The sequence below is a fragment of the Bos indicus x Bos taurus genome, chromosome 6 (assembly GCF_003369695.1).
Source record: "Bos indicus x Bos taurus breed Angus x Brahman F1 hybrid chromosome 6, Bos_hybrid_MaternalHap_v2.0, whole genome shotgun sequence".
Lineage (NCBI taxonomy): Eukaryota > Metazoa > Chordata > Mammalia > Artiodactyla > Bovidae > Bos > Bos indicus x Bos taurus.
The window spans coordinates 23,108,572-23,133,410 of NC_040081.1; the positions used below are offsets into that span (position 1 = coordinate 23,108,572).

Genomic DNA, 24,839 nt, shown 5'->3' on the forward strand with positions numbered 1-24,839 from the left:
CCCCTGAAGAAGGGAAAAGCTACCCATTCCAGTATTCTGGCCTGGAGAATTCCATGGGCTGAGCAATTTTCACTTACTCTCTTTGGATGAGCTAATTGACTTGAAAATTGACTAATTTTAGAAGAGTTTTATATGAAGTCAATGATAACACTGTAATTTGTTTCAATAATAAATTCTGTTAAAATATATGCTTCATTTTAATAAATGAGATAAAATGATGAATCTGATTCTTCAATTTAAGGGTCAGAAATGAGATTATTTTACTTCTGTGTCAAAGTGAGGGTGAATATTCATCTTGACCTATTTTTTCCCCTGTAGATATAAAATAATTATATATCAACTTTATTTCCCTAATCTGAACATTTTGGGAGGAGCTACTAGTCTTGTACTATCAATGACATAACGGACTGCAAAAGCTACCATTTCTTTTAAATTGTGTTTTGTGAAGCAATGGCTGGGATTAAACTGACTTGTGACCTAGATGACTAAAGCTGAGAAAGTAGGCCAATGAACAAAAGCCATGGGGTGGAGAGAGGATTATGGAACAAAAATATCTACTAAAGACTTATGAAATGATTTCCAGGTAAATTAGATAGACTGCCAATACGAAGTCACAGAAATTAAGTGGGTTGAAAAAAATGATGTTACTCTATTTCTTCGTTTTTCAATAATCTGCATACCTCAAATAAAGTGGTTCAAGCCTTTCTGGATTTTCTAAAAGTCCTGTTTAGAAGTGAAGAGAAAGGATGAAAGTTATAGCCATGTAACGCAAAGCAGAATGAAAGTGTTAGTGGCTCAGTATTGTCTGACTCTTTGCGACCCCATGGATTGTAGCCCGCCAGGCTCCTCTGTCTGTGAGATTTCCCAGGCAAGAATACTGGAGTGGATTGCCCTTTCTTCCTCCAGGGTATCTTCCTGTCCCAGGGATCAAACCTGCATCTCCTGCATTGGTAGGCAGTTTTTTTTTTTTTTTTTTTTTTTTTACCATTTAGCCACTTGTGAAGCCCATATCTAACTAGAAGGATGGTTAAAAATATAAAAATCTAGTCTTCCCACCTTTAATAGCTGACAAGAGGCAAGGAAAAAGGTTTTAAAATAATGATGTTGAATGAATAAACCTCTAAGGTTGACTACAGAATACTAAGTTATTTTTTAAAATCTGGTAGAGAAATACAGTAGTAGTAAAGAATCTTAACAAGAGAAATGATTTTAGTGAAATAATCATAGGAAGGCTGTGAAATGTTCAAAATAGGAGACAAAATATATCATTTGCAGCATTTTACTTTCAGGCATCTAAAAAGAAAAGCAATGGTTGAACTAAAAACATCTTGTTTTTCTTATAACAAATTTCTATGTTTCCTTAAGTTTCCCTAGTAAAAGAAAATAAGATTCACTTCGTTTATTCCATTGTTCATAATGTGTGCTATGAAAGCCAGCCACAGTAGACATTTAAAGGAAAATTTGATACATAGTTTACATATCTTAAACAAAATTTCCTCCTACAGCTTGTAAAGAGAATGACAGAGAACAGAACAAATATTTTCTGGTTATAAAAAGCCTTTTGCTTTTCACTTTATAAGTATTCAATTTTAAGCACTTAATGTAAAAGAATAAACAAGTAAATTGGGCTAAGATGAAAGAGATATTTTCCTTTGTCAAATTAATTTTTTTAAGTTTTAAGTGAGTCAGTTCTGAGTCAGTTCTAAGAATTTCAAACATGTCATGACCACATATGCAAAAATAAATGTTAAGAGTATAAAACAATGCAATTTAACACCTCCTTCAAATATTTTGTATTTATATTGATTAGGTATTCATGTAGCTGTAGAATACCTTTAAATAACTTGAAAACAATGATACCAGGAAGAAAATATATTTTGAGATCTGAGAAACCTCGGTTGAAATGCCTGCTTCAGGACTCATTAGTTGTGGACCTTAATAATACTTACCCAACAGAATTACTTAAGAGTTTAAATAAATACTTTGATGTGAGCCCTCAGATATAACACATGAAATACAATCACTGTGATTGAGAAAAGTGCATATCTACTCATGAGGAGAGTTCACTCCCCAAACTAGCCTTTGCACTGACTGAAGAAATTAAGTGCAAAGGCTAGTTTGGGGAAAGAAGTCTGAACAAATAATTTAGTTTCTCTTTTTAAATTGAGTAACACTTATCTTTAAAATTGACATGCTCCTTTTCCTATTTGGAACAAGACTGTTGTTCCATGTCCAGTTCTATCTGTTGCTTCCTGACCTGCATATTGGTTTCTCAAGAGGCAGGTCAGGTGGTCTGGTATTCCCATCACTTTCAGAATTTTCCACAGTTTATTGTGATCCACACAGTCAAAGGCTTTGGCATAGTCAATAAAGCAGAAATTGTTTTTCTGGAACTCTCTTGCTTTTTCCATGATCCAGCAGATGTTGGCAATTTGATCTCTGGTTCCTCTGCTTTTTCTAAAACCAGCTTGAACATCTGGAAGTTCACGGTTCACGTATTGCTGAAGCCTGGCTTGGAGAATTTTGAGCATTACTTTACTAGCATGTGAGATGAGTGCAATTGTGTGGTAGTTTGAGCATTCTTTGGCATTGCCTTTCTTTGGGATTGGAATGAAAATGGAGCTTTTCCCGTCCTGTGGCCCCTGCTGAGTTTTCTAAATTTGCTGGCATACTGAGTGTAGCACTTTCACAGCATCATCTTTCAGGATTTGAAATAGCTCAAGTGGAATTCTATCACCTCCACTAGCTTTGTTCATAGTGATGCTTTCTAAGGCCCACTTGACTTCACATTCCAGGATGTCTGGCTCTAGGTGAGTGATCACACCATCGTGATTATCTTGGTCGTAAAGATCTTTTTCGTACAGTTCTGTGTATTCCTGCCACCTCTTCTTAATATCTTCTGCTTCTGTTAGGTCCATACCATTTCTGTCCTTTATCGAGCCTATCTTTGCATGAAATGTTCCTTTGGTATCTCTAATTTTCTTGAAGAGTTCTCTAGTCTTTCTCACTTTGTTGTTTTCCTCTATTTCTTTGCATTGATCACTGAGGAAGGCTTTCTTATCTCTTCTTGCTATTCTTTGGAACTCTGCATTCAGATGCTTATATCTTTCCTTTGCTCCTTTGCTTTTCACTTCTCTTATTTTCACAGCTACTTGTAAGACTTCCTCAGACAGCCATTTTGCTTTTTTGCATTTCTTTTCCATGGGGATGGTCTTGATCCCTGTCTCCTGTACAATGTCATGAACCTCCGTTCATAGTTCACCAGGCACTCTATCTATGAGATCTAAGCCCTTAAATCTATTTCTCACTTCCACTGTATAATCATAAGGGATTTGATTTAGGTCATACCTGAATGGTCTAGTGGTTTTCCCCACTGTCTTCAATTTAAGTCTGAATTTGGCAATAAGGAGTTCATGATCTGAGTCACAGTCAGCTCCTGGTTTTGTTTTTGTTGACTGCATAGAGCTTCTCCATCTTTGGCTGCAAAGAATATAATCAATCTGATTTTGGTGTTGACCATCTGGTGATGTCCATGTGTAAAGTCTTCTCTTGTGTTGTTGGAAGAGGGTGTTTGCTATGACCAGTGCATTTTCTTGGCAAAACTTTATTAGTCTTTGCCCTGCTTCATTCCATATTCCAAGGCCAAATTTGCCTGTTACGCCGGTGTTTCTTGACTTCCTACTTTTGCATTCCAGTCCCCTATAATGAAAAGGACATCTTTTTTGGGTGTTAGTTCTAAAAGGTCTTGTAGGTCTTCATAGAACCATTCAATTTCAGCTTCTTCAGCATCACTGGTTGGGGCATAGACTTGGATTACTGTGATACTGAATGGTTTGCCTTGGAAACGAACAGAGATCATTCTGTCGTTTTGAGATTGCATCCAAGAACTGCATTTCGGACTCTTTTGTTGACCATGCTTATTTTGTCACCCTGCTTATTTAACTTCTATGCAGAGTACATCATGAGAAACGCTGAGCTGGAAGAAGCACAAGCTGGAATCAAGATTGCTGGGAGAAATATCAATCACCTCAGATATGCAGATGACACCACCCTTATGGCAGAAAGTGAGGAGGAACTAAAAAGCCTCTTGATGAAAGTGAAAGTGGAGAGTGGAAAAGTTGGCTTAAAGCTCAACATTCAGAAAACTAAGAACATGGCATCTGGTCCCATTACTTCATGGGAAATAGATGGGGAAACAGTGGAAACAGTGTCAGACTTTATTTTTGGGGGCTCTAAAATCACTGCAGATGGTGACTGCAGCCATGAAATTAAAAGATGCTTACTCCTTGGAAGAAAAGTTATGACCAACCTAGATAGCATGTTCAAAAGCAGAGACATACTTTGCCAACAAAGGTCCATCTAGTCAAGGCTATGGTTTTTCCAGTGGTCATGTATGGATGTAAGAGCTGGACTGTGAAGAAAGCTGAGTGCCAAAGAATTGATGCTTTTGAACTGTGGTGTTGGAGAAGACTCTTGAGAGTCCCTTGGACTGCAAGGAGATCCAACCAGTCCATTCTGAAGGAGATCAGTCCTGGGTGTTCTTTGCAAGGAATGATGCTAAAGCTGAAACTCCAATACTTTGGCCATCTCATGCGAAGAGTTGACTCATTGGAAAAGACCCTGATGCTGGGAGGGATTGGGGGCAGGAGGAGAAGGGAATGACAGAGGATGAGATGGCTGGATGGCATCACTGACTCAATGGACGTGAGTCTGAGTGAACTCCGGGAGTTGGTGATGGACAGGGAGGCTTGGCGTGCTGTGATTCATGGGGTCACAAAGTCAGACACCACTGAGCGACTGAACTGAACTGAACTGAACAAACATGAAAAGATGGTCAACATCACTATTAGAGAAATGTAAATCAAAAGTACAATGAGGTATCACCTCACACCAGTCAGAATGGCCATCATCAAAAATTCTACAACAATACATGCTGGAGAGGGTGTGGAGAAAGTGAAATCCTCCTGCACTGTTGGTGGGGAATGTATTTATACAGGCACTGTGGAAGACAATACGGAGATTACTTTAAAAACTAGGATAAAACTATACATGACCCAGCAACCTCACTACTGGGCATATACCCTGAGGAAACCATAATTGAAAAAGACACATATACTCTGATGTTCATTGCAGCACTATTTACAATAGCCAGGACATGAAGCAACCTAGATTTCATTGACAGATGAACGGATAAAAAAGTTGTGGTACATATATACACAATGGAATATTATTCAGACATAAAAAGAAACACGTTTGATTCAGTTCTAATGAGGTGGATGAACCTAGAGCCTATTATACAGAGTGAAGTAAGTCAGAACGAGAAAGACAAATATCTCATATTAACACATATATAGGGAAGCCAATGGCAACCCACTCCAGTACTCTTGCCTGGAAAATCCCATGGACGGAGGGGCCTGGTAGGCTGCAGTCCATGGGGTTGCTAGGAGTCGGACACGACTGAGCGACTTCCCTTTCACTTTTCACTTTCATGCATTGGAGAAGGAAATGGCAACCCACTCCAGTGTTCTTGCCTGGAGAATCCCAGGGACGGAGAGCCTGGTGGGCTGCCGTCTATGGGATCACACAGAGTCGGACACGACTGAAGTGACTTAGCAGCAGCAGCAGGGAATTTAGAAAGATGGTACTGATAAACCTATCTGCAGGGCATCAGTGGAGACGCAGACATAGACAACAGACTTGCGGACACAGAGAGGGAAGGAGAGGGTGGGAGAAACTGAGACAGTGGCACTGCAGCATATATATTACCATATGTAAAACTAGACAGCTAGTAGAAATTTACTATATGACGCAGGGAGCTCAAATCTGGTGCTCTGTGACAACTTGGAGCAGTAGGGGGTTCAAGGAGGAGAGGACATACATATGCCTGTGGCTGATTAATGTTGATATATGGCAGAAACCAGCACAATATTGTAAATCAATTATCCTCCAACTAAAAATAAATTATTGTATTAAAAAGATTAAGTTGGAAGGTGAGAGGGGACAGTGACATCAAGGCCATATTTTTCATGCTAATGATTTTTTTAATCCATTTAACAACTGGAATCTATTGACTTATTTGAGCAAGAGAATTGTATGCTGACATCATTCTTTTTAAAATAACCTCACAGACCAGGGACTTGAGATAAGTAGGGTGTGTGCAAAACCTACAGTTGGGAACCAGTTAGGAGATTAGTCTAGCAGTGTAGGCAAGAAGAAAAGGTTCACTAAAGTGTCAGAACTAGAGAGATGTGTAGAGAAGTGAGCAATATTTAGTAAGTAAAACTGCTATGGTTTAATAATGGATTGAATTTGTAGGCTGAGGGAGTGCAAGGTATGAGGAGAGTCCTGTGTTTCTGGCTTTTAAACTAGATTGACCATGATGTAATTTCATGAGTTAGAGAACAGTGAGAGAGAGGCTTAAAGGAAATCCACAGTTGGTGTATAACTCATAAGCCAATGAGATTAACTGCAGAGGAAATATCCATCAAAAATATAGGTGTCTAAGAATCAAAACTGGATAGGTTTAAGATTTTATTTTATAGATCTACAATGAAGAGATTGCAAAGGATATTGAGAATGAAAGGCAAAGGATGTAGGAAGAAAACCAGGAACACATGTCTTCCTGGAAGTTAAGGGAAAAAATTAAATCAAGACAGTAAGTTTGTTCCATGGTGTTAATTGCTGCTGAAAATTCAAGTTACATTAAATTTAAAAATGTTCATCAGATATATTGAGAGGGACTTGTGCATAACTGATGTATATTTGTTTGTGTGTTGATACTTAATAAGGTTGATGAAACTAAATGGCTGATCTCTGAAAAATAATAAGTTCTTAGAAGTTTAATTTTCCTTATTAAAGATTTATATTACTTAATTTCCTATGTCTTGACATGGTTTAATGTAGAAGCATATTTCATGAATGCTAAACACAATTTAAATTCCCCAAATTCTATTCTACTTTATTTCTTTATCTTATTATCAATACTACTTAATAAAGAGAACCATAAGAATGTATAACGACTTTTAGTAAATGTAAACAAACACATTTTTTCCACAAGGTTTTTTAGTCTTCTAATTTCTGAAGAGGTATGGAATATTTGGGGTTTGTTCCTACCTTGTTGTTTATATGAATAAAGCTACGAAGGAACCTTGTTAACGGTGTTTGACTTGTGCTTTGTTTTTTAGGGTTGTTTACAAATGCTCGTTATGATTGAAGATCTGAATGCTCTAAAGAACTAGACAGTAAAAGCAGAAGGCTGCACTTGGATGGAGTTGTTACAGACACCATTCACACCAGCACACAGACATCCTCTGCAGAGGGCAGTCAGAGCCAGCCCCAGCTTGACAAGAAGAAAGGGGATGTAAGCTGCAAGAGAGACACTTTAGTTTGGGAGACATAAAACACTGAGGAAGCATTTATTTTCATCAAGTGAGCAGAGACTATAAATTAAGAAGTCATTAACAAAATATATTCTAAATAGTAGCTAAACATAAACTAAAACATATGGGACCAATAACTATGAAAATGGACTAAGATGACATATAAGGTCAAGAATTGTAGAAAAACAACAGTATAGTTATGTCACTGGCTATTTCTGTGCTCAGAAATGCTTTTTTTCTTATAACAGCTGCTGTATCTACCATTAAAGCCAACTGATTTACTTGTTTTTCTCTAAAGAAATGGATGAGTGCACTAGCTGTGTGTTCTTGTTTGAGTCAATGATTTGTAACTGAGGTGAGTATAATCATCAAGTCTGAACTATCCTAATCAGGCATCATTAACCGTTGCTTGACCATTTCCGCAAGTAGAGACATAGCACACAGGAAATGTCGCATCTAAACTTCAAAGGATTTGTTTTACTCTTATTGGTTCATTCCAATTAGGGGAACAAACAATATGAAAAATGAATCCAGAAATACATCTTCAAATTGCATTTTGGCTATTCTTTGTCTGATTAAAAATCTCTAATGGTTTTCTTCCTGATAGCTCAGTGGGTAAAGAATCTTTCAAAAGCCTGCAAAGCAGGAGACACAGGAGGCACAGGTTCTATCCCTGGGTTGGGAAGAACCCCTGAAGAAGGAGATGGCAACCCACTCCAGGATTTTTGCCTGGAGAATCCCATGGACAGTGGAGCCTGGTGGGCTACAGTCCAAATCTCTGCTCAGAAGTACAAGACAAGTAATAAAACTGATCAAAGGTACATGAAACTTGAATCACTTCCTTCTCTGGGGGTAGAATTAAGAATCAGTACAAATAAAATGGAAATAAAGGCTATATGGAAAGCCCATATATTTGCAAGTCAATCCTCTTTAACAGAGAATGGTCATAGCTCTCAATCTAAATAAGCATTTTTTTTCTTGACTTACAATTATGGAGTATTTGAGCTGGAAATGACCTTGGAGATCATATACTTAAATTTCTTCACTGTTCACAGGAGGGAATTCCTTTAGCACTAGGGAAAATGAGCTCTCATGAAGTGATTACTTAATAAAAGAATCCAACTCCTGCTCCTGCCCTATCGAGAACTATTTCTCTTATACCACACTGCCACAGTCCAGTAGGAAAAAGGAAAGATAATAAGCAGTCTTTTGAGAGAGGTAAGACCTTAGGCATTTTTGAGTAATGAACTCCTTAACGTTCATAAGAAAGGCAAGATTGGAATCAAAAAATTTACAGCCATTAAAAGTCAGTAATGAAGTATATTTGGGAAGCTTGATGTACTGCAGCTCACGGGGTTGCAAAGTGTCGGACACGGCTTAGTGACTGAACAACAATGAAGTATATGTACATGGAGTTCATGACTGAGGTAGGATGTGAAGGAAGGTTTGTAGTACAAATGTGCCTAGCATTGTGAACCTCTGAGAGTTCCTTACTTTCATAAACACCAGATTCATTTATTCAGTTTTATAAATAAATAGCAGTATAATTTTTAAAAGGGAAGATTTCATTTCTCTCTTATTTGTATACTTATACTATAGGTTTTCACTTATTTTTTTAAATAGCACTAGGAAAAAAGGTATCACTCTTTTCTCATTTTTTTAAACCCTAAGTATCAGTTGTGTCACATGCATCAGGAACTATAACTATGTGAAGAAAGTGAGTATGCAAAGATGAAAAACACAAAGCCATCCCTTAATGATGAGGCAGTGGAGGGTAGATGGCTTGCTGCTGCTGCTGCTGCTAAGTCACTTCGGTTGTGTCCGACTCTGTGTGACCCCATAGACGGCAGCCCATCAGGCTCCCCCGTCCCTGGGATTCTCCAGGCAAGAACACTGGAGTGGGTTGCCATTTCCTTCTCCAATGCATGAAAGTGAAAAGTGAAAAGGAAGTCGCTCAGTCGTGTCCGACTCCTAGAGACCCCATGGACTGCAGCCTACCAGGCTCCTCTGTCCATGGGATTTTCCAGGCGAGAGTACTGGAGTGGGGTGCCAGAGCCTTCTCCGGGTAGATGGCTTACTGTGTGTTTAAAGAAGGCACCATCCTGGGTGGCTGGAACACAGGAATAATGGAGGAAATTAAGGAGACAAGGAGGCATGCTGTGGAGGAGCCAGTGTTGGAAAATATGTAGGACCCTGAAGCCCTGTGTGTTTATCAACCTTTTGAGAGAGGCAAGGACTTTCAAAAAAAAAAAGTTAAGAGGCCTGGAAGTTACCAGTTTCTTTCAGTAGGAAGAATCTTCTGAAAACCTCTTTAAGGGAGATAGCCACTAATGCTTAAGCTTTAACTTAATGAAGAAACCAATCTGTAAAGGAACTAAAAAAAAAAAAAAAAAAAAACTGGGAAATTCCTCATGATGTGAGAGTTCTCTTAGTCCATATCCTCCACTTCAACCCTATCTGGTTTCACAGTGTATTAAATATTTGTAGGCAGTAAACCAAAGATTGGATAATACATACAATTTAATAAAAAGTGGCAATGAAGCACACCTAACACGAAGATGAAAATAAGATTTCAATAGGTAAAAGTAAAACATGCAAGATGATAAACATATTCATCGAAATATACCTTTTAATCAATAAGAACTACAACTAATAAAAATTATTTGGTACTATTCCAAAACCTCTCTTGATAAACAAGAGCCTAACGCTTTGATCAATAATTGCTATTATAGTTCAGCATTCTGACCTAGTTTGGTTTTTATATTATATCTAGTTGTTCCTATATAAAGTTAAATTTATTGTTGCCCCTAGATAATTTTGTAAATAAGATGGAAGTCTCAAAGGTTTTAATTATCTCAGTTAAACAGGAGTTACTAGTTTTTCTAACACTAAAACTTGAATTCTAATTATCTTCCCAAATAGGGCTTTGGATTTTTTCATCTGAATTCACTGTTCTAGGTGATCGTCTGGAAATTTCCCTTTATGAGGCTATGTGCTGGGGTTTAGTATTTACGCAAAACAATACAAAATGATTTAGGAAGCAATTAGGTAAGCTGGTTTAGCTAAAGTCTTCCGAAACCTAATAGACATCTTCACAATAAACTAAGAAAATAAAATTTCTCATTATCATTTCTTTCCTCAAATTCACAGAATGATCATTTTGCTATGTGCCCTACAGTTTTTAAATGATAATAGAAAGTCTCTTACCACAAATTTGAGGATTACTGAAAACTAAAATCCATAGATTTCTCATTACTGTTCCTTTCCTCAAATTTCCAGACTGTTAAGCTTTGAAATGATTATAGGAAGTATCTAATTACTAATTTTAAGGATTACTTAAATCACATCTGCCATTAACATTTACAAGAAAACTCAGGATAGCTCTTTCAGTATACCATTTCAGCTAAGGAAAGATGTAAACATCTGAATGCAGAGTTCCAAAGAATAGCAAGAAGAGATAAGAAAGCCTTCCTCAGCGATCAGTGCAAAGAAATAGAGGAAAACAACAGAATGGGAAAGACTAGGGATCTCTTCAAGAAAATCAGAGATACTAAAGGAACATTTCATGCAAAGATGACTCGATAAAGGACAAAAATGGTATGGACCTAACAGAAGCAGAAGATATTAAGAAGAGGTGGCAGGAATACACAGAGGAACTGTACAAAAAAGATCTTCATGACCCAGATAATCACAATGGTGTGATCATTGACCTAGAGCCAGACATCCTGGAATGTGAAGTCAAGTGGGCCTTAGAAAGCATCACTACGAACAAAGCTAGTGGAGGTGATGGAATTCCACTTGAGCTATTTCAAATCCTGAAAGATGATGCTGTGAAAGTGCTGCACTCCATATGTCAGCAAATTTGGAAAACTCAGCAGGGGCCACAGGACTGGAAAAGCTCCGTTTTCATTCCAATCCCAAAGAAAGGCAATGCCAAAGAATGTTCCAACTACTGCACAATTGCACTCATCTCACATGCTAGTAAAGTAATGCTCAAAATTCTCCAAGCCAGGCTTCAGCAATACGTGAACCGTGAACTTCCAGATGTTCAAGCTGGTTTTAGAAAAAGCAGAGGAACCAGAGATCAAATTGCCAACATCCACAGGATCATCGAAAAAGCAGGAGAGTTCCAGAAAAACATCTATTTCTGCTTTATTGACTATGCTAAAGCCTTTGACTGTGTGCATCACAATAAACTGTGGAAAATTCTTCAAGAGATGGGAATACCAGACCACCTGACCTGCCTCTTGAGAAATTTGTATGCAGGTCAGGAAGCAACAGTTAGAACTGGACATGGAACAACAGACTGGTTCCAAATAGGAAAAGGAGTATGTCAAGGCTGTATATTGTCACCCTGTTTATTTAACTTATATGCAGAGTACATCATGAGAAACGCTGGACTGGAAGAAACACAAGCTGGAATCAAGACTGCTGGGAGAAATATCAATAACCTCAGATATGCAGATGACACCACCCTTATGGCAGAAGGTGAGGAGGAACTAAAAAGCCTCTTGATGAAAGTGAAAGTGGAGAGTGAAAAAGTTGGCTTAAAGCTCAACATTCAGAAAACGAAGATCATGGCATCCGGTCCCATCACTTCATGGGAAATAGATGGGGAAACAGTGGAAACAGTGTCAGACTTTATTTTCTGGGGCTCTAAAATCACTGCAGATGGTGATTGCAGCCATGAAATTAAAAGACACTTACTCCTTGGAAGGAAAGCTATGACCAACCTAGATAGCATATTCAAAAGCAGAGACATTACTTTGTCAACAAAGGTTCGTCTAGTCAAGGCTATGGTTTTTCCTGTGGTCATGTATGGATGTGAGAGTTGGACTGTGAAGAAGGCTGAGCGCTGAAGAATTGATGCTTTTGAACTGTGGTGTTGGAGAAGACTCTTGAGAGTCCCTTGGACTGCAAGGAGATCCAGCCAGTCCATTCTAAAGATCAGGCCTGGGATTTCTTTGGAAGGAATGATGCTAAAGCTGAAACTCCAGTACTTTGGCCACCTCATGTGAAGAGTTGACTCATTGGAAAAGACTCTGATGCTGGGAGGTATTGGGGGCAAGAGGAGAAGGGGACGACAGAGGATGAGATGGCTGGATGGCATCACTGACTCGATGGACGTGAGTCTGAGTGAACTCTGGGAGTTGGTGATGGACAGGAGGCCTGGTGTGCTGCGATTCATGGGGTTGCAAAGAGTCGGACACGACTAAGCGACTGATCTGATCTGATCAGCTAAGTGGGTAGAATATTAAAAAACACGAACAACCCTTAAATCTACTGGTATATGTCCTCACAGATATACAATAAGTATGGTGAATAAAATTCCAATGTATGTTGTTCTTTGAGTAGAGATGGTCAGTGGACTATCCGCGACATACACAAATTTCCCAGTTTAAGTAGTTGAGAAGCACATGAAAGAAATAGTAGTGTTGTATGCTGGAGAGGAAAAGCACAACTTTTTGCAACTTTCAGAATATAACCTACATAAGAGCAAAGCAAAATGTCAAAAGGAGCCAACAAAAGCCCATAAGGAGAAGCACAGTGTGGGTTGGGACACGTCCTCTGAGGCCAAGTAACCCTAAAACACACCAAGGTTCCTTTGTGACCCTGTAGTTCCTTCCTTTTAATCAAGAGTGGCGTCTGATTTTTACCATCTCAGCAAATTCATGGTAGGGACACCTCACATGGTCTGGATGCCAATGGATGAGATGAAACCCATTGGTCCAAGATGTAAAGGAAACTGAGTGACACGCAGCTTTCACTTCCATCAGGATTGTGATGGTGTCGCTTGGTCTGGTCTGAAATCTGAGTCTCAGAATTTGTTTACTTTAAATCCACAACATGTATAGGTCTTCTTATGACAGCAGCGCAAACTCTAAAACATCTTAAGTTGTACATATTAATCCAAATCTCTTAATGTTTCTTGCCAAGCTGCAGTCTACTGTCACCAACTTAGAATAATTCTACCTCTCAGGACTCAGACCTCAGGTTTAAAGTGTCTCCCAGGAGTGAAAACCTGAATCAAGCTGTGACTGCCTGCAATCCCCCTTTCACTAGGCACCAGGGCTCAGTGGACAGAACCCTTCCTCACCTCTCATTTCTGACACTGAGGGTAACAGTGAAACAGATAATTTTTCTAGTTATCGAAAAACTACTCAAAAAAGTTTGTGTTCATTCAAAGCTACAGACGAAATCATGACTTGGATATTTGAAACATTCTGAAAAACTGTTTGGGTCATAAATTACATTTCATTTTCACTATACATAAAATATTTTTTTTTTGCTCCCCAAAGGCAAAATCAACAGAAAAATGTGTTTGGGGGACTACTTTACTTCTATGCTGACTGAATACCTTATAATGCAATATAACGCTTCATTAGTCCTTTTGTAATGAATAAAGTTTTTAAAGTAGAATAAGGTAGACATCACAGGAAAATGAACAAAATCTGTATTTCAAGCTGTTACTTTTATTTTTGCTTTGCAATTACAATATAGACATTTCATCAAATGTCCTCAGGCTCCTCAGTTTGACAAATGGTATTTTACTCTCTATTCTCTAGGATATTTTTATCTTTTCCATTGTTCTAAAATATATCATTCATAAAGGAGAATTCTAATAGAAAAAAAACGTGTCACACAAAACAAATAACAAAGCCACCAATTCCAAACTAGTTTAAACAGTAAGGCTTCCTGACAACCTGTCAACATCATTATCGTTGATGGTTTTGTTACAAACCTAAGGCAGTGTTTTGTGGTAAATCTAAAGATGACATGCGCAGTTCAACTACCTCTTTCTTCACCTTTCCTCTGGTCTACCTCCTCCTTCCCCCAGAAAAACCAAGGTAATTAAGCAAGGTTGTAATTCTAATTATCAAATAGCTGTTAAATGAAATGACAGTTTTTTCAGTGAAGATTTGATGAAATAAGCATATAAAGAAGTTCCACATTAAACAAGCTTTCTACTAAAAGTGGATCATGTAACAACAACAACAAAAAAAATGCAGAAATTAAACGAATGGCTTACAATGAATCAAAACTAATACAATTATGTAAAGTTTAAAAATAAAATAAAATTAAAAAAAAAAAAAAAGAAAATGTGCTATGATCCCAATACAGTACTATGATCTCAAGCCCATTTTATGTAATCAAAGAAAAAAATAAACCATCAATGAAAAAAAAAAAATGCGCATTTTACCTTCTCAGTCCATCAGGGCAGGGTACTCACAGTATCTACCATTCACTGGAAAATGTCCAGACTGAGGGCCCTGGACAGGACTGTAAACTCCACAGCAAGTCCTCACTGCCAAATACCGCTACGTCACACCAGTGAAAAAACCCTGAAAACTCCTCTTTGTAGAGTTTCCAAGAAAAGTTTAGCTTTTCTGGAATTTCAAACAAATGTTATTAATTTAAAGAAATAACTTTCACTGTCAGAAGACAGTGATAAATGAAACTAAGGAAAAAAATACACCAAGCTTGGAAATGTCCTCATGAAAATAATAATTTCCAGGTTAACACCACACACTTCTGTTTTGGTGGTATTCTTGACTTGTCTGAATCCTTAACTTCAAAACTTTATTTTGTATTACCTACATTTGGCTAAAGAGAAAATTCATTGTTTAAGAGTTCTCTTTAATCCTTTTGTCTTTATTTGGTCTGTAACAGCTTTAAAATGAGCCCATCAGAGTAGCCTTAATACTTTGTAATGGATAACCTGTTGTGACATCATCTGAAATGACTTGACGTATACTAACTAATTTATCTACATTTTTGCATCACAGAGGTCAATTTCTTCCTTTCCTGTTGATCACTAATTCATTTTATTCAACCAGCATTCAGACTTTACACTAAAGTATGCATTCATTTATTCTACGTTAGCTCTTAGGCTTATTACAGACTTCATGGAAAGATCAACTTACCTGGTACACATCATCTCGGGGACCTGCAGCTCCCAACAGGCATTTCATAGCCTTCGGGGTTGTATAGTATTTAATCTCTGCTGTGGCTTTAATGATTCCATCACAGTAGACATCAACATTGACAGAGCCAGCGGGAAAATCTGATAAAACACAAATAAGAGGAGCTGAGTATATAAATGCATGTACCATATTATTACATCTCTTAGTCAATATGAAGTGAGGTTTTAAGAATTCATAACAATTTTACTAACTTTTAACATGTAATTGTTTTCTTTTTTATCTTCAGCAGTTAGAAATCACAAAACAAAATGTATACTTTTGCATGTAATTGTTTAAAAAAACTTAACAGATAAAGACATACATTAAAATTATAATAAAAGCAAAGCAATAAATCTTTTCTCCTTACCCTCTAACCTCCATTATTTTTTTTGGTAATCTATAATCATTACTATGTAATATTTCAGAATTTAGAACAGTAGCGTTATTCATTAAAAGTTAGGGATTTGTTACTAATCTGAGAAAGAAAGTTCCCAATAATTTTTGGAAAGTTTAAAAAAATTGTCTGGTAAAAGAAAGAGTAGAGTTGATTGAAATTATAAAAACTTTTATTCAACTGATTACAATGAAAAACCCTCAGGAAAGGAAGGTTTAGTACCCTGTTACTTCAGTGCCGTTTATACCAACCATTCAGCCTTTTTGTGAACAAGCTGTTCAAAGTGACTGACGGATACACTGCATTGTAAATTCTGCTGTAACACATCAACAAATATACAGTCACCTAAGACTGCTGTGCCCTCCATGAAAGGATAACACCAAATAATCACTTCAATGGAAAGTTGTGTTTTATTGTAACAAAAGTAAACAAAATTCAGCTCTTTAAACTCATTCACAGAGCATACTTCAAAAACTCTCACTCTTTGTCACAGAGATATTTCCTAGATTCTCCTGAAAAATTGTCACCCAAATTTCTGTGGTTTGGAATAAGCCATTAAGTACAAGCCATCTGATGAAACCACTGATGAAACGTTATATTTTAAAGTTCTAAAGGTTTAAGCATTCAGTTCAGTTCAGTTCAGTTGCTCAGTCATGTCTGACTCTTTGCGACCCCATGAATCGCAGCACGCCAGGCCTCCCTGTCCATCACCAACGCCCGGAATTCACTCAAACTCATGTCCATCAAGTCGGTGATGCCATCAATCCACCTCATCCTCTTCTCCTCCTGCCCCCCAATCCCTCTGAGCATCAGGGTCTTTTCCAATTAATCAACTCTTTGCATGAGGTGGTCAAAGTACTGGAGTTTCAGCTTCAGCATCAGTCCTTCCAATGAACACCCAGGACTGATCTCCTTTAGAATGGACTGGTTGGATCTCCTTGCAGTCCAAGGGACTCTCAGGAGTCTTCTCCAACACCACTGTTCAAAAGCATCAATTCTTTGGCACTCAGCTTTCTTCACAGTCCAACTCTCACATCCATACATGACCACTGGAAAAACCATAGCCTTGACTAGACGGAACTTTGTTGGCAAAGTAATGTCTCTGCTTTTGAATACGCTATCTAGGTTGGTCTTAACTTTCCTTCCAAGGAGTAAGTGTCTTTTAATTTCATGGCTGTAATCACCATCTGAAGTGATTTTGGAGCCCAAAAAAGATAAAGTCTGACACTGTTTCCACTGTTTCCCTATCTATTTGCCGTGAAGTGATGGGACCAGCGGCCATGATCTTTGTTTTCTGAAATGTTGAGCTTTAAGCCAACTTTTTCACTCTCCTCTTTCACTTTCATCAAGAGCCTTTTTAGTTCCTCCCCACTTTCTGCCATAAGGGTGGTGTCATCTGCATATCTGAGGTGATTGATATTTCTCCCGGCAATCTTGATTCCAGCTTGTGTTTCTTCCAGCCCAGCGTTTCTCATGATGTACTCTGCATATAAGTTAAATAAGCAGGGTGACAATATACAGCCTTGACGTACTCCTTTTCCTATTTGGAACCAGTCTGTTGTTCCATGTCCAGTTCTAACTGTTGCTTCCTGACCTGCATACAAATTTCTCAAGAGGCAGGTCAGGTGGTCTGGTATTCCCATCTCTTTCAGTATTTTCCACAGTTTATTGTGATCCACACAGTCAAAGGCTTTGGCTGGCATAGTTAATAAAGCAGAAATAGATGTTTTTCTGGAATTCTCTTGCTTTTTCAATGATCCAGCGGATGTTTAAGCATAAGTTTTACTTTATCTCCTGAAGAGGCTACAGGACCTCTCACAATATTGCTTAGGGAAATTTAGAGCCAAAATAGCAATCTTAGATTTAACTAGATCAAGAAGCTGAAGTTCCTCTTCTCATATTGCTTGACCAGACATTTAAACTACATTATTAAAAAAAAATGTAGAAGAGTTCTCCCTTACAAAAATAAGTATTCATTCAATAGAGAATGTAACAGAAATCTCAAAAACTGGAAGCAGTAAAGTATACCTTATCAGTTACTGTTGTGTGTGTATATAGTTAAGTGGTTCTGGAGTTATTGGAGTGAAATGAAATCAATTTCAGTAGATTTCACAAAGACGATTTTGAAAGCAAATATTGGTTTTGTTTATCAGTAAACAAATCAGGAGTTTTACAATGGGATGTTAACCTTCTGAAAAGTCAGATGATAAATCATGAAGGATACATGGTAAGAATATTGCTTAGTATAGGATATTTAAAATACTCTAATTTCTTTAGAATTTAACATGAGAATAAACTGATATATTCCTGATGTCTTGAGTCATTAGTTGACTCAAAATTTTACCATTAGATCAATTGATCATGATGTTGATTTTAGAGAAATCCTCCAAAGAGATGCCATTTGAAGTATAGCTTTTGCTGTAAATACTTTCATATCTATTGAATGTCAATCAATATTGAATTTTCAATAAATTTTATTGAATTTATTCAATCAAGACCTAATTACTGTTTCCACTGATAAATCAGAAAGAACTTTTATGGCTTCCTCTGGTACAAAGACCCTCCTTAGTAACATATTAATTGAACTGGCTTTTTCCTGACCAGTACTCTGTGGTCACTATGATGTCTACATTGTATAACTACTCAGTAAAAATAAAAACCAATTAATTTAAAGACTCAACAGAAGAGAGGGAAAGTGAGTTCTGTTGTTTACTATCTAGACAAAGTAGGCAAGTGACATTTAACACCAGAATTACACACAAATGCAGGTCAAGATCACCAAACTAAGGAAGCATATGAGGGTCAGTTATGAAGATGAAAAAGGATGTATCATGGAAGGAAAAGATGGAACTCCCTACCTCCATCAGACATAGATACATAATAAAATATACTTACAGAGGAGCAATGGTTAAAAACGAACTGTATTTAAATTTTAAATATCAAGTTCTAGGCCATTCAAGAATCTCTGACAACCATCTCTGTCTCCACTATTTAAGTGGTCTACCCTTCCAGGTGGGGCTTCCCTAGTGGTTCAGATGGTAAAGATTCTGCCTGCAATGCGGGAGACCCAAGTTTGATCCTTGGGTCAGGAAGATCCCCTGGAGAAGGGAAAGGCTACCCACTCCAGTATTCTGGCCTGGAGAATTCCATGGATGGAGGAGCCTGGTGGGCTACTGTCCAAGGAGTCACAAGAAGTCAGATGCTACTAAGTCACACACACACACACACACACACACACATATCTTTCCAGGGGAGGAACAAACTAATTTATGGGAAATATAATCCAAAGGTATTTCTGAATATCAGAACTATATTCACTATTTCCATAAAATATATATATTTCACAAATCCATTAACTTAATTGCTTTTTGCTTTCTGTTTTCCTTTGTCTGAGAAGTTGTGTTCCTTTATTAACCAAATTTAGCACTTTACAACATAGTAAACTTTGAATCAACCCACATAAAGCTTCTATAGGAACAGAAATAAACATAACACTGTTGATTGGAAATTATTATTAAATAAATATTGGTGGCTTCAAAATCTTAGTCACACCTAAAAATTACTACCAATTTAATACATGTTTAAAACCTGAATTATGATATTTAGAATAATTTCTTAACAGTTGTTACTTTTATAAGTATGTTCAGCATACTTAGCACATCCTAAAGTATTTCCTTGTTTTTTAAATGAAATATGAAATTATCATTTACATTATCCAGAACACAGCTTCTTAATTAATCAAGAAATTCTGTCTCTTTGTGGATACATTTTACATTCCTTTCAACTTTTAATTGATTGTCCCCCTGCTGTGTAAAATAATTTTCTGCCTGAGATGCAGGTACCAGAGGAATACTTTCTTCTTTCTGAGTTAAAATTATTTTATTTTTCATTTAAAGCCTTCACATGTATTTTTATAAGTTTTGGCAAAAGGGGACTCTAGAAGCTTCGAATTCCTATAACACAAAACAGTACCTGTCAGAGATGAACCTGTGGACATTATTAGGAAGGTGTGCGTTTTAGAAAGTGAAGTCACATGAGCACTTTTTCTAGAGTGGAAAGAGACCAACAGAGAGAGGCCATCTCCTGAATTTGAAACATCAGTATTCTTCAAAAGAACCCTGAGAGTAGAGAAGCATCCCTGGTATGTTTCCACTTCAAGGTTAGATCCTCCATTTTAATTTGGTATTCAAAGAAGCAGAACAAAAAAAAATTTAAATTTTAAATATGTTTAGACTAGTATTAGATGGTATGAGGTACCAATTGAGATCATTTCCTGCCCTGGAAGTCATCAGTAGGTACAAGAATTATACGTGAGATATTCAGAACCGGGAGTGCTCCTGAGCATGGTTGCCCAAGAGTGAACGGGGACAAATTTTATATCAAGGGATGTGAACACAGGAGGAGGGAGTGGGCAGTATGAGGAGTACAGTATTTATAGAGAAAGATGCTTCAATTCTCTCCCAAAAGGAAGAGAAGGAAGTTTTAAAGCCACTCAAGTTTATGAGATTTGCTAGAGGGAGAGATTGGTACTTTGTTCCTCAGCTGGATGTCTCAGTGGTGTCTCATATATTATCTCCCTTATCTCCAAACATTCTGTACATGAGTACTTAAAATACAAGTACAGAAGTTGTTTTATCCGAAAGAAAACTAGCACAGAAAGATCAAGAGACTTGTCTAAAGTTTCCCAGTAAATGGCTCAATACAGAATCAAAACAGCTCTTTTGGCCACCAGTTAAGTATTTCCTTAACTTCACTGCAGATTCTACACAGATGGCTAGCCTGCAAGAGCACACTGGGTATCCCCTCTTACTCTGCAGCTGGTGTAGAGAAAAGGGAACTCCAGTGTACAGTCAGTGCTGTCCAATCAAACTTTCCGAGATGATGGATATGTTCCAATGAAGCACCTGAAATATGCTTAGTGCAACTGATTTCTAAACTTTATTTAATTATAATAAAGTTTAAATAACCAGATGTGGCCGGTGGCTACCATATTGGCTGGTGCAGCTGCAAAACTGTTTCTCCAACTATAGTTTGTGACCCACTAGTTCATCATGGACAGAGTGGCCTGGTGGGCTGTAGTCCATTGGGTTGCTAGGAGTCGGACATGACTGAGTGACTTCACTTTATTTTTTCACTTCCATGCATTGGAGAAGGAAATGGCAACCCACTCCAGTATTCTTGCCTGGAGAATCCCAGGAACGGAGGAGCCTGGTGGGCTGCTGTCTATGGGGTCGCACAGAGTCGGACATGACTGAAGCGACTTAGCAGCAGCAGCAGCAGCAGTTCATCATGACATGAATTTAGGAGGTTCTGAATAACAGTGAAAAAAATGAAAAGAAAAAATATGTTTCTCTCTACTTACAGTACCCGTATATTCTTGCATGTTGTCTACTTTTCCATTACAACCCATAACATATTAATCATAGTTGTGTAAAATTTCCTGTCTGATAATTCCAACATTTGTGTCACACTTGTCTGGTCTGATGTGCATTTTATCACTCTGGACTATTTTGTCCTTGCTTTCTGGCATGTCTTGTAATTTCTTGTCTAAAAGCAGTATGTTGTTTGGGGTGAAAAGTGAAAGTGAAGTCTCTCAGTTGTGTCCAACTCCTTGTGACCCTATGGACTGTAGCCTACCAGGCTTCTCTGACCATGGGATTCCTCAGGCAAGAATACTGCAGTTGGTTGACATTTCCTTCTCTAGGGGATCTTCCCAACCCAGGGATTGAATCTGGGTCTACCATACTGCAGGCAGATTTTTTACTGACTGAGCCACCAGGGTTATTTGTTTGGGGTATAAGAAGTAAAATAGGTAAGGGTGTAGTGAGAGTAATCTATCTAGGAGTTAGACTGTATCTACTGTTCACTGTAGCTGTCAGTACCAAAATTTTCGACTTCCTCTCTTGTCCTTGTCTTCTCTCTTGATCTGGTGCTTCCCTAAGTACTGTTCCTCAGAAAGACACTGCAATCTTCCATTCTTTCAAGATGTAACTCACGGTCATTACACCGCTGTGGTAATCGTCAGGTTGGGCGGAGGGGAGCACTTTAATCTTATGATTCTCAATCTTTAGTGGGCCTGTGTCTTTTGCTGTGACCTCCACTAGCATTTTTGCCATGCCATAGCTTTCTTTCTCCCCCACTTAAATGAGGCAGAAAGGCTAGAGGGGGCTCCCTTCCTCAGGTAGGATGAGACTCTGGTAAAGTGTTTCCCCCTGAAAAGTAGACCTTCGTTACGGAGAACACATGGAGAGTATTTCCCCTTGATTATGCTTCCTCTGACCCAGCAGAATCTTCCAGAACTTTCTCAGATCTTCACTGTGTGAATCTGATGGGATTCCTGGAGATAAATTCCACAAAATTATAGGTGCCTCATAAGACAACTCAGTGGTAAAGAATCCATTCACCTGTCAATGCAGGAGACTCAGGAGACTCAGGTTTGATCCCTGGGTTGGGAAGATCCCCTGGAGATGGGAATGGAAGCCCACTCCAGTATTTTTGCCTTGAAAATCCCATGGACAGAGAAGCCTGGTGGGCTACGGTCCCCGGGGTCACAAAGAGTCGGACACGACTGAGCACACAGCACACATAAGATGGCAGCCTCCAGGGGTTTCTTACTTTCAAGCTAGTTCACACTTAGTCTTCAGCAATTCACGAGAATTACCATTTAGGTGTTCTTACCAGTTTATGGCTCCAGAGACTTCCGTTCCAGGGAAGCAGATCTTAGATGTCACTCTCGATTTACCTTTCTCTCCACATGTAATGGTTGTTTGCCCTCCAACTTCAGTTCTCGGAGTTCAAGAAAAGTCACTGATTTTCAGTTTGTTCAGTTTTTTCTTGTTGTAAGAATGGGAGTGGCAACTTTCAAGGTCTTTAGGTGTAATGGCTGAAACCATTAGTCTAAGTATTGCTTTTAAAACCTTTGTTTTCATTATGTATTCATGCATACATATTGTATCATAACGTAAAATGTAGTTCTTGCTAGGGTTCAAATTTTTTAAGAAACAGTACCACGAGGCAGAGAAAGTAAGACTCTGAGGCCATTTCTGCTGAACCATGTCCCATCCATAGTCCCATACTTATTCATGGAACTATCCTATATATTGTTACATAACAGGCAACATTTTGTAAGAAAATCTATCATTAATGTACAGAATACACTCGTTGAAAAAAAAGAGTTGGAGAGGTTTAATTAGCATACCTGGTAAATAATAGTTTATTTATTTTTACTATAAATTAGTTGTTCAATCACATAGATAATATTATAGTCTCATATATCTTGGAAATTATGGAATAACAGTTTTCTATTTTTCTGAAAAACATCTGAAATTTGACATTTTATTCTTTTCACTGCTCTTAGCTACTAGGTAAACTGAACATAAAATCTTAATGTGAATAATTTTATTTGACATTTTGATTTGGTATTTGGGAAGTATTACCTCAGTACTTCTTAATTTGCAATACTGATATTTCTGTAGTGATTTTAGTCTAACTAGATTTAGTTTAACTTCTAAACTAATTATAAATTACTGTTCATTAAATCATTTAAAAAATGTGACATAAGGAAGTAAGAGGCTTTGGAAGAAAAGCAAAAGAAACAGAATTCTTTCTCATTTCACTTCTGCATGTCCTTGTCCATGACAGGAAGCAGTGTCTAAGATGTTTATAAATGCTTCGCATAGAGTCTTCCCTTTCTATAATCCAACTCTGATCTAAGCTGTGTGAGGATATCCACAGAAGGGACACATACCTTACACAACACAACAGAAAAGATTTGTAAATGCTCTGTAAATGGATTTCACTAGAATTATATTCTAAAAAGAAAACAAAAAAGCTCTGGATGCGTTTGACATACTCTTTAATTTTTTACTACATTTCTGAATTCATAATAAGATTGAATATCTTTGTACTTTAAAATACTTAACATTTATAAAGTTTTATTCTCTGATTGTAAAAGGACACCATAAATTAAAAAACCAGCAAGTCCTACATTTATATCAAAACATTCAGAAATTAATATATTAGATTTTGATTTTAGTACAATTATCAAGACAAGTCTGTATATTTCACCTGCAATTTTAAATCTGATACGATTTATCATGTTGAAGCAAACTTGGATAATAAATGGTTAGGTTCATAATTTTTAAAAGGAAAAGAGGGAAGATTGTATATAGATATGGTACCAAGATGATAAAATAGGGAAAAAGAACTATGCTTTCCAAACAAGCAAAAACATACTCAGGGGCATGGCAGAAACAAAAAACAAAAAAAGAAGAAAATTACAAATGAAAATCCAAATGTTTGCTCATTCTGTTACAATAAAGCGAATGATTTTAGTTCCCTAATTTAATAGCTAACATTTAAAGTGCTCTTTGCTGACACAGTTGAAAGTACATGATATTACTGCCTGTCATTTCACCACATGGTACATAGGCTAATATCTCATAATTTACACATTCGTGCTTTGGCAAACTCAGATTAATAATAACAGCCTTGGATGTGTGAAAGCTAAACACAGGAAACACCTGCAGAACAATATTAGTTTCTGTAGAGAAGTGAAACCATTTACCAGAAATTTATTGAAAGGAACTCAGAATGATGTTTTATATTTATTAAAGCATAAAAAAATTTCTTACCTAAAGCTTTCATACTCCAGACACTTTTATTCCAGAGGGCTGGCTGTGTTCTAATGCATTTACTATTTGATGTAAATTCAACCTCCACAGCATCACTGGTTACTTCATCTCTCAAAATAATAAATATTTCACCAGGATTCTATACAATGAAAAATATAACTCAATTAGACATTTGAAAAGTTTTCATTAGCCAACCAAATACACTTATTAGTGATAAAGGACCAACATGGTAATTAGTGTAAAGAACTCGTCTGCCAGGCAGGAGACCCGGGTTCGATCTCTTGGTGGGACAGATCCCTTGAAGGAGGAAATGGCAATCCACCTCAGTATTCTTGCCTGGGAAATCCCATAGACAGAGGAGCATGATGGGCTACTGTCCATGGGGTTGCAAATGTAGGAGACAACTTAAAGCCACCACCACCATCGTGTCCACAGTTTCAGCCATCTTCATAAATGAAATATGTAAAGG

At 37.5% G+C, this 24,839-nt stretch overlaps 1 protein-coding gene across 3 annotated transcripts in view; it reads right to left on the reverse strand.

Moving 5' to 3' along the window:
- BANK1 (B cell scaffold protein with ankyrin repeats 1) overlaps positions 1 to 24,839 on the reverse strand; it is a 320,699-nt gene that overhangs the window by 195,203 nt on the left and 100,657 nt on the right. For all 3 annotated transcript variants that reach the window (XM_027543971.1, XM_027543970.1, XM_027543969.1), the window contains exons 4-5: positions 24,371 to 24,509; positions 15,305 to 15,444 (exon numbers count right to left, since the gene is read on the reverse strand). In XM_027543971.1, the coding sequence (XP_027399772.1) occupies positions 15,305 to 15,444; positions 24,371 to 24,509 (279 nt within the window). The remainder of the gene's footprint in view (positions 1 to 15,304; positions 15,445 to 24,370; positions 24,510 to 24,839) is intronic.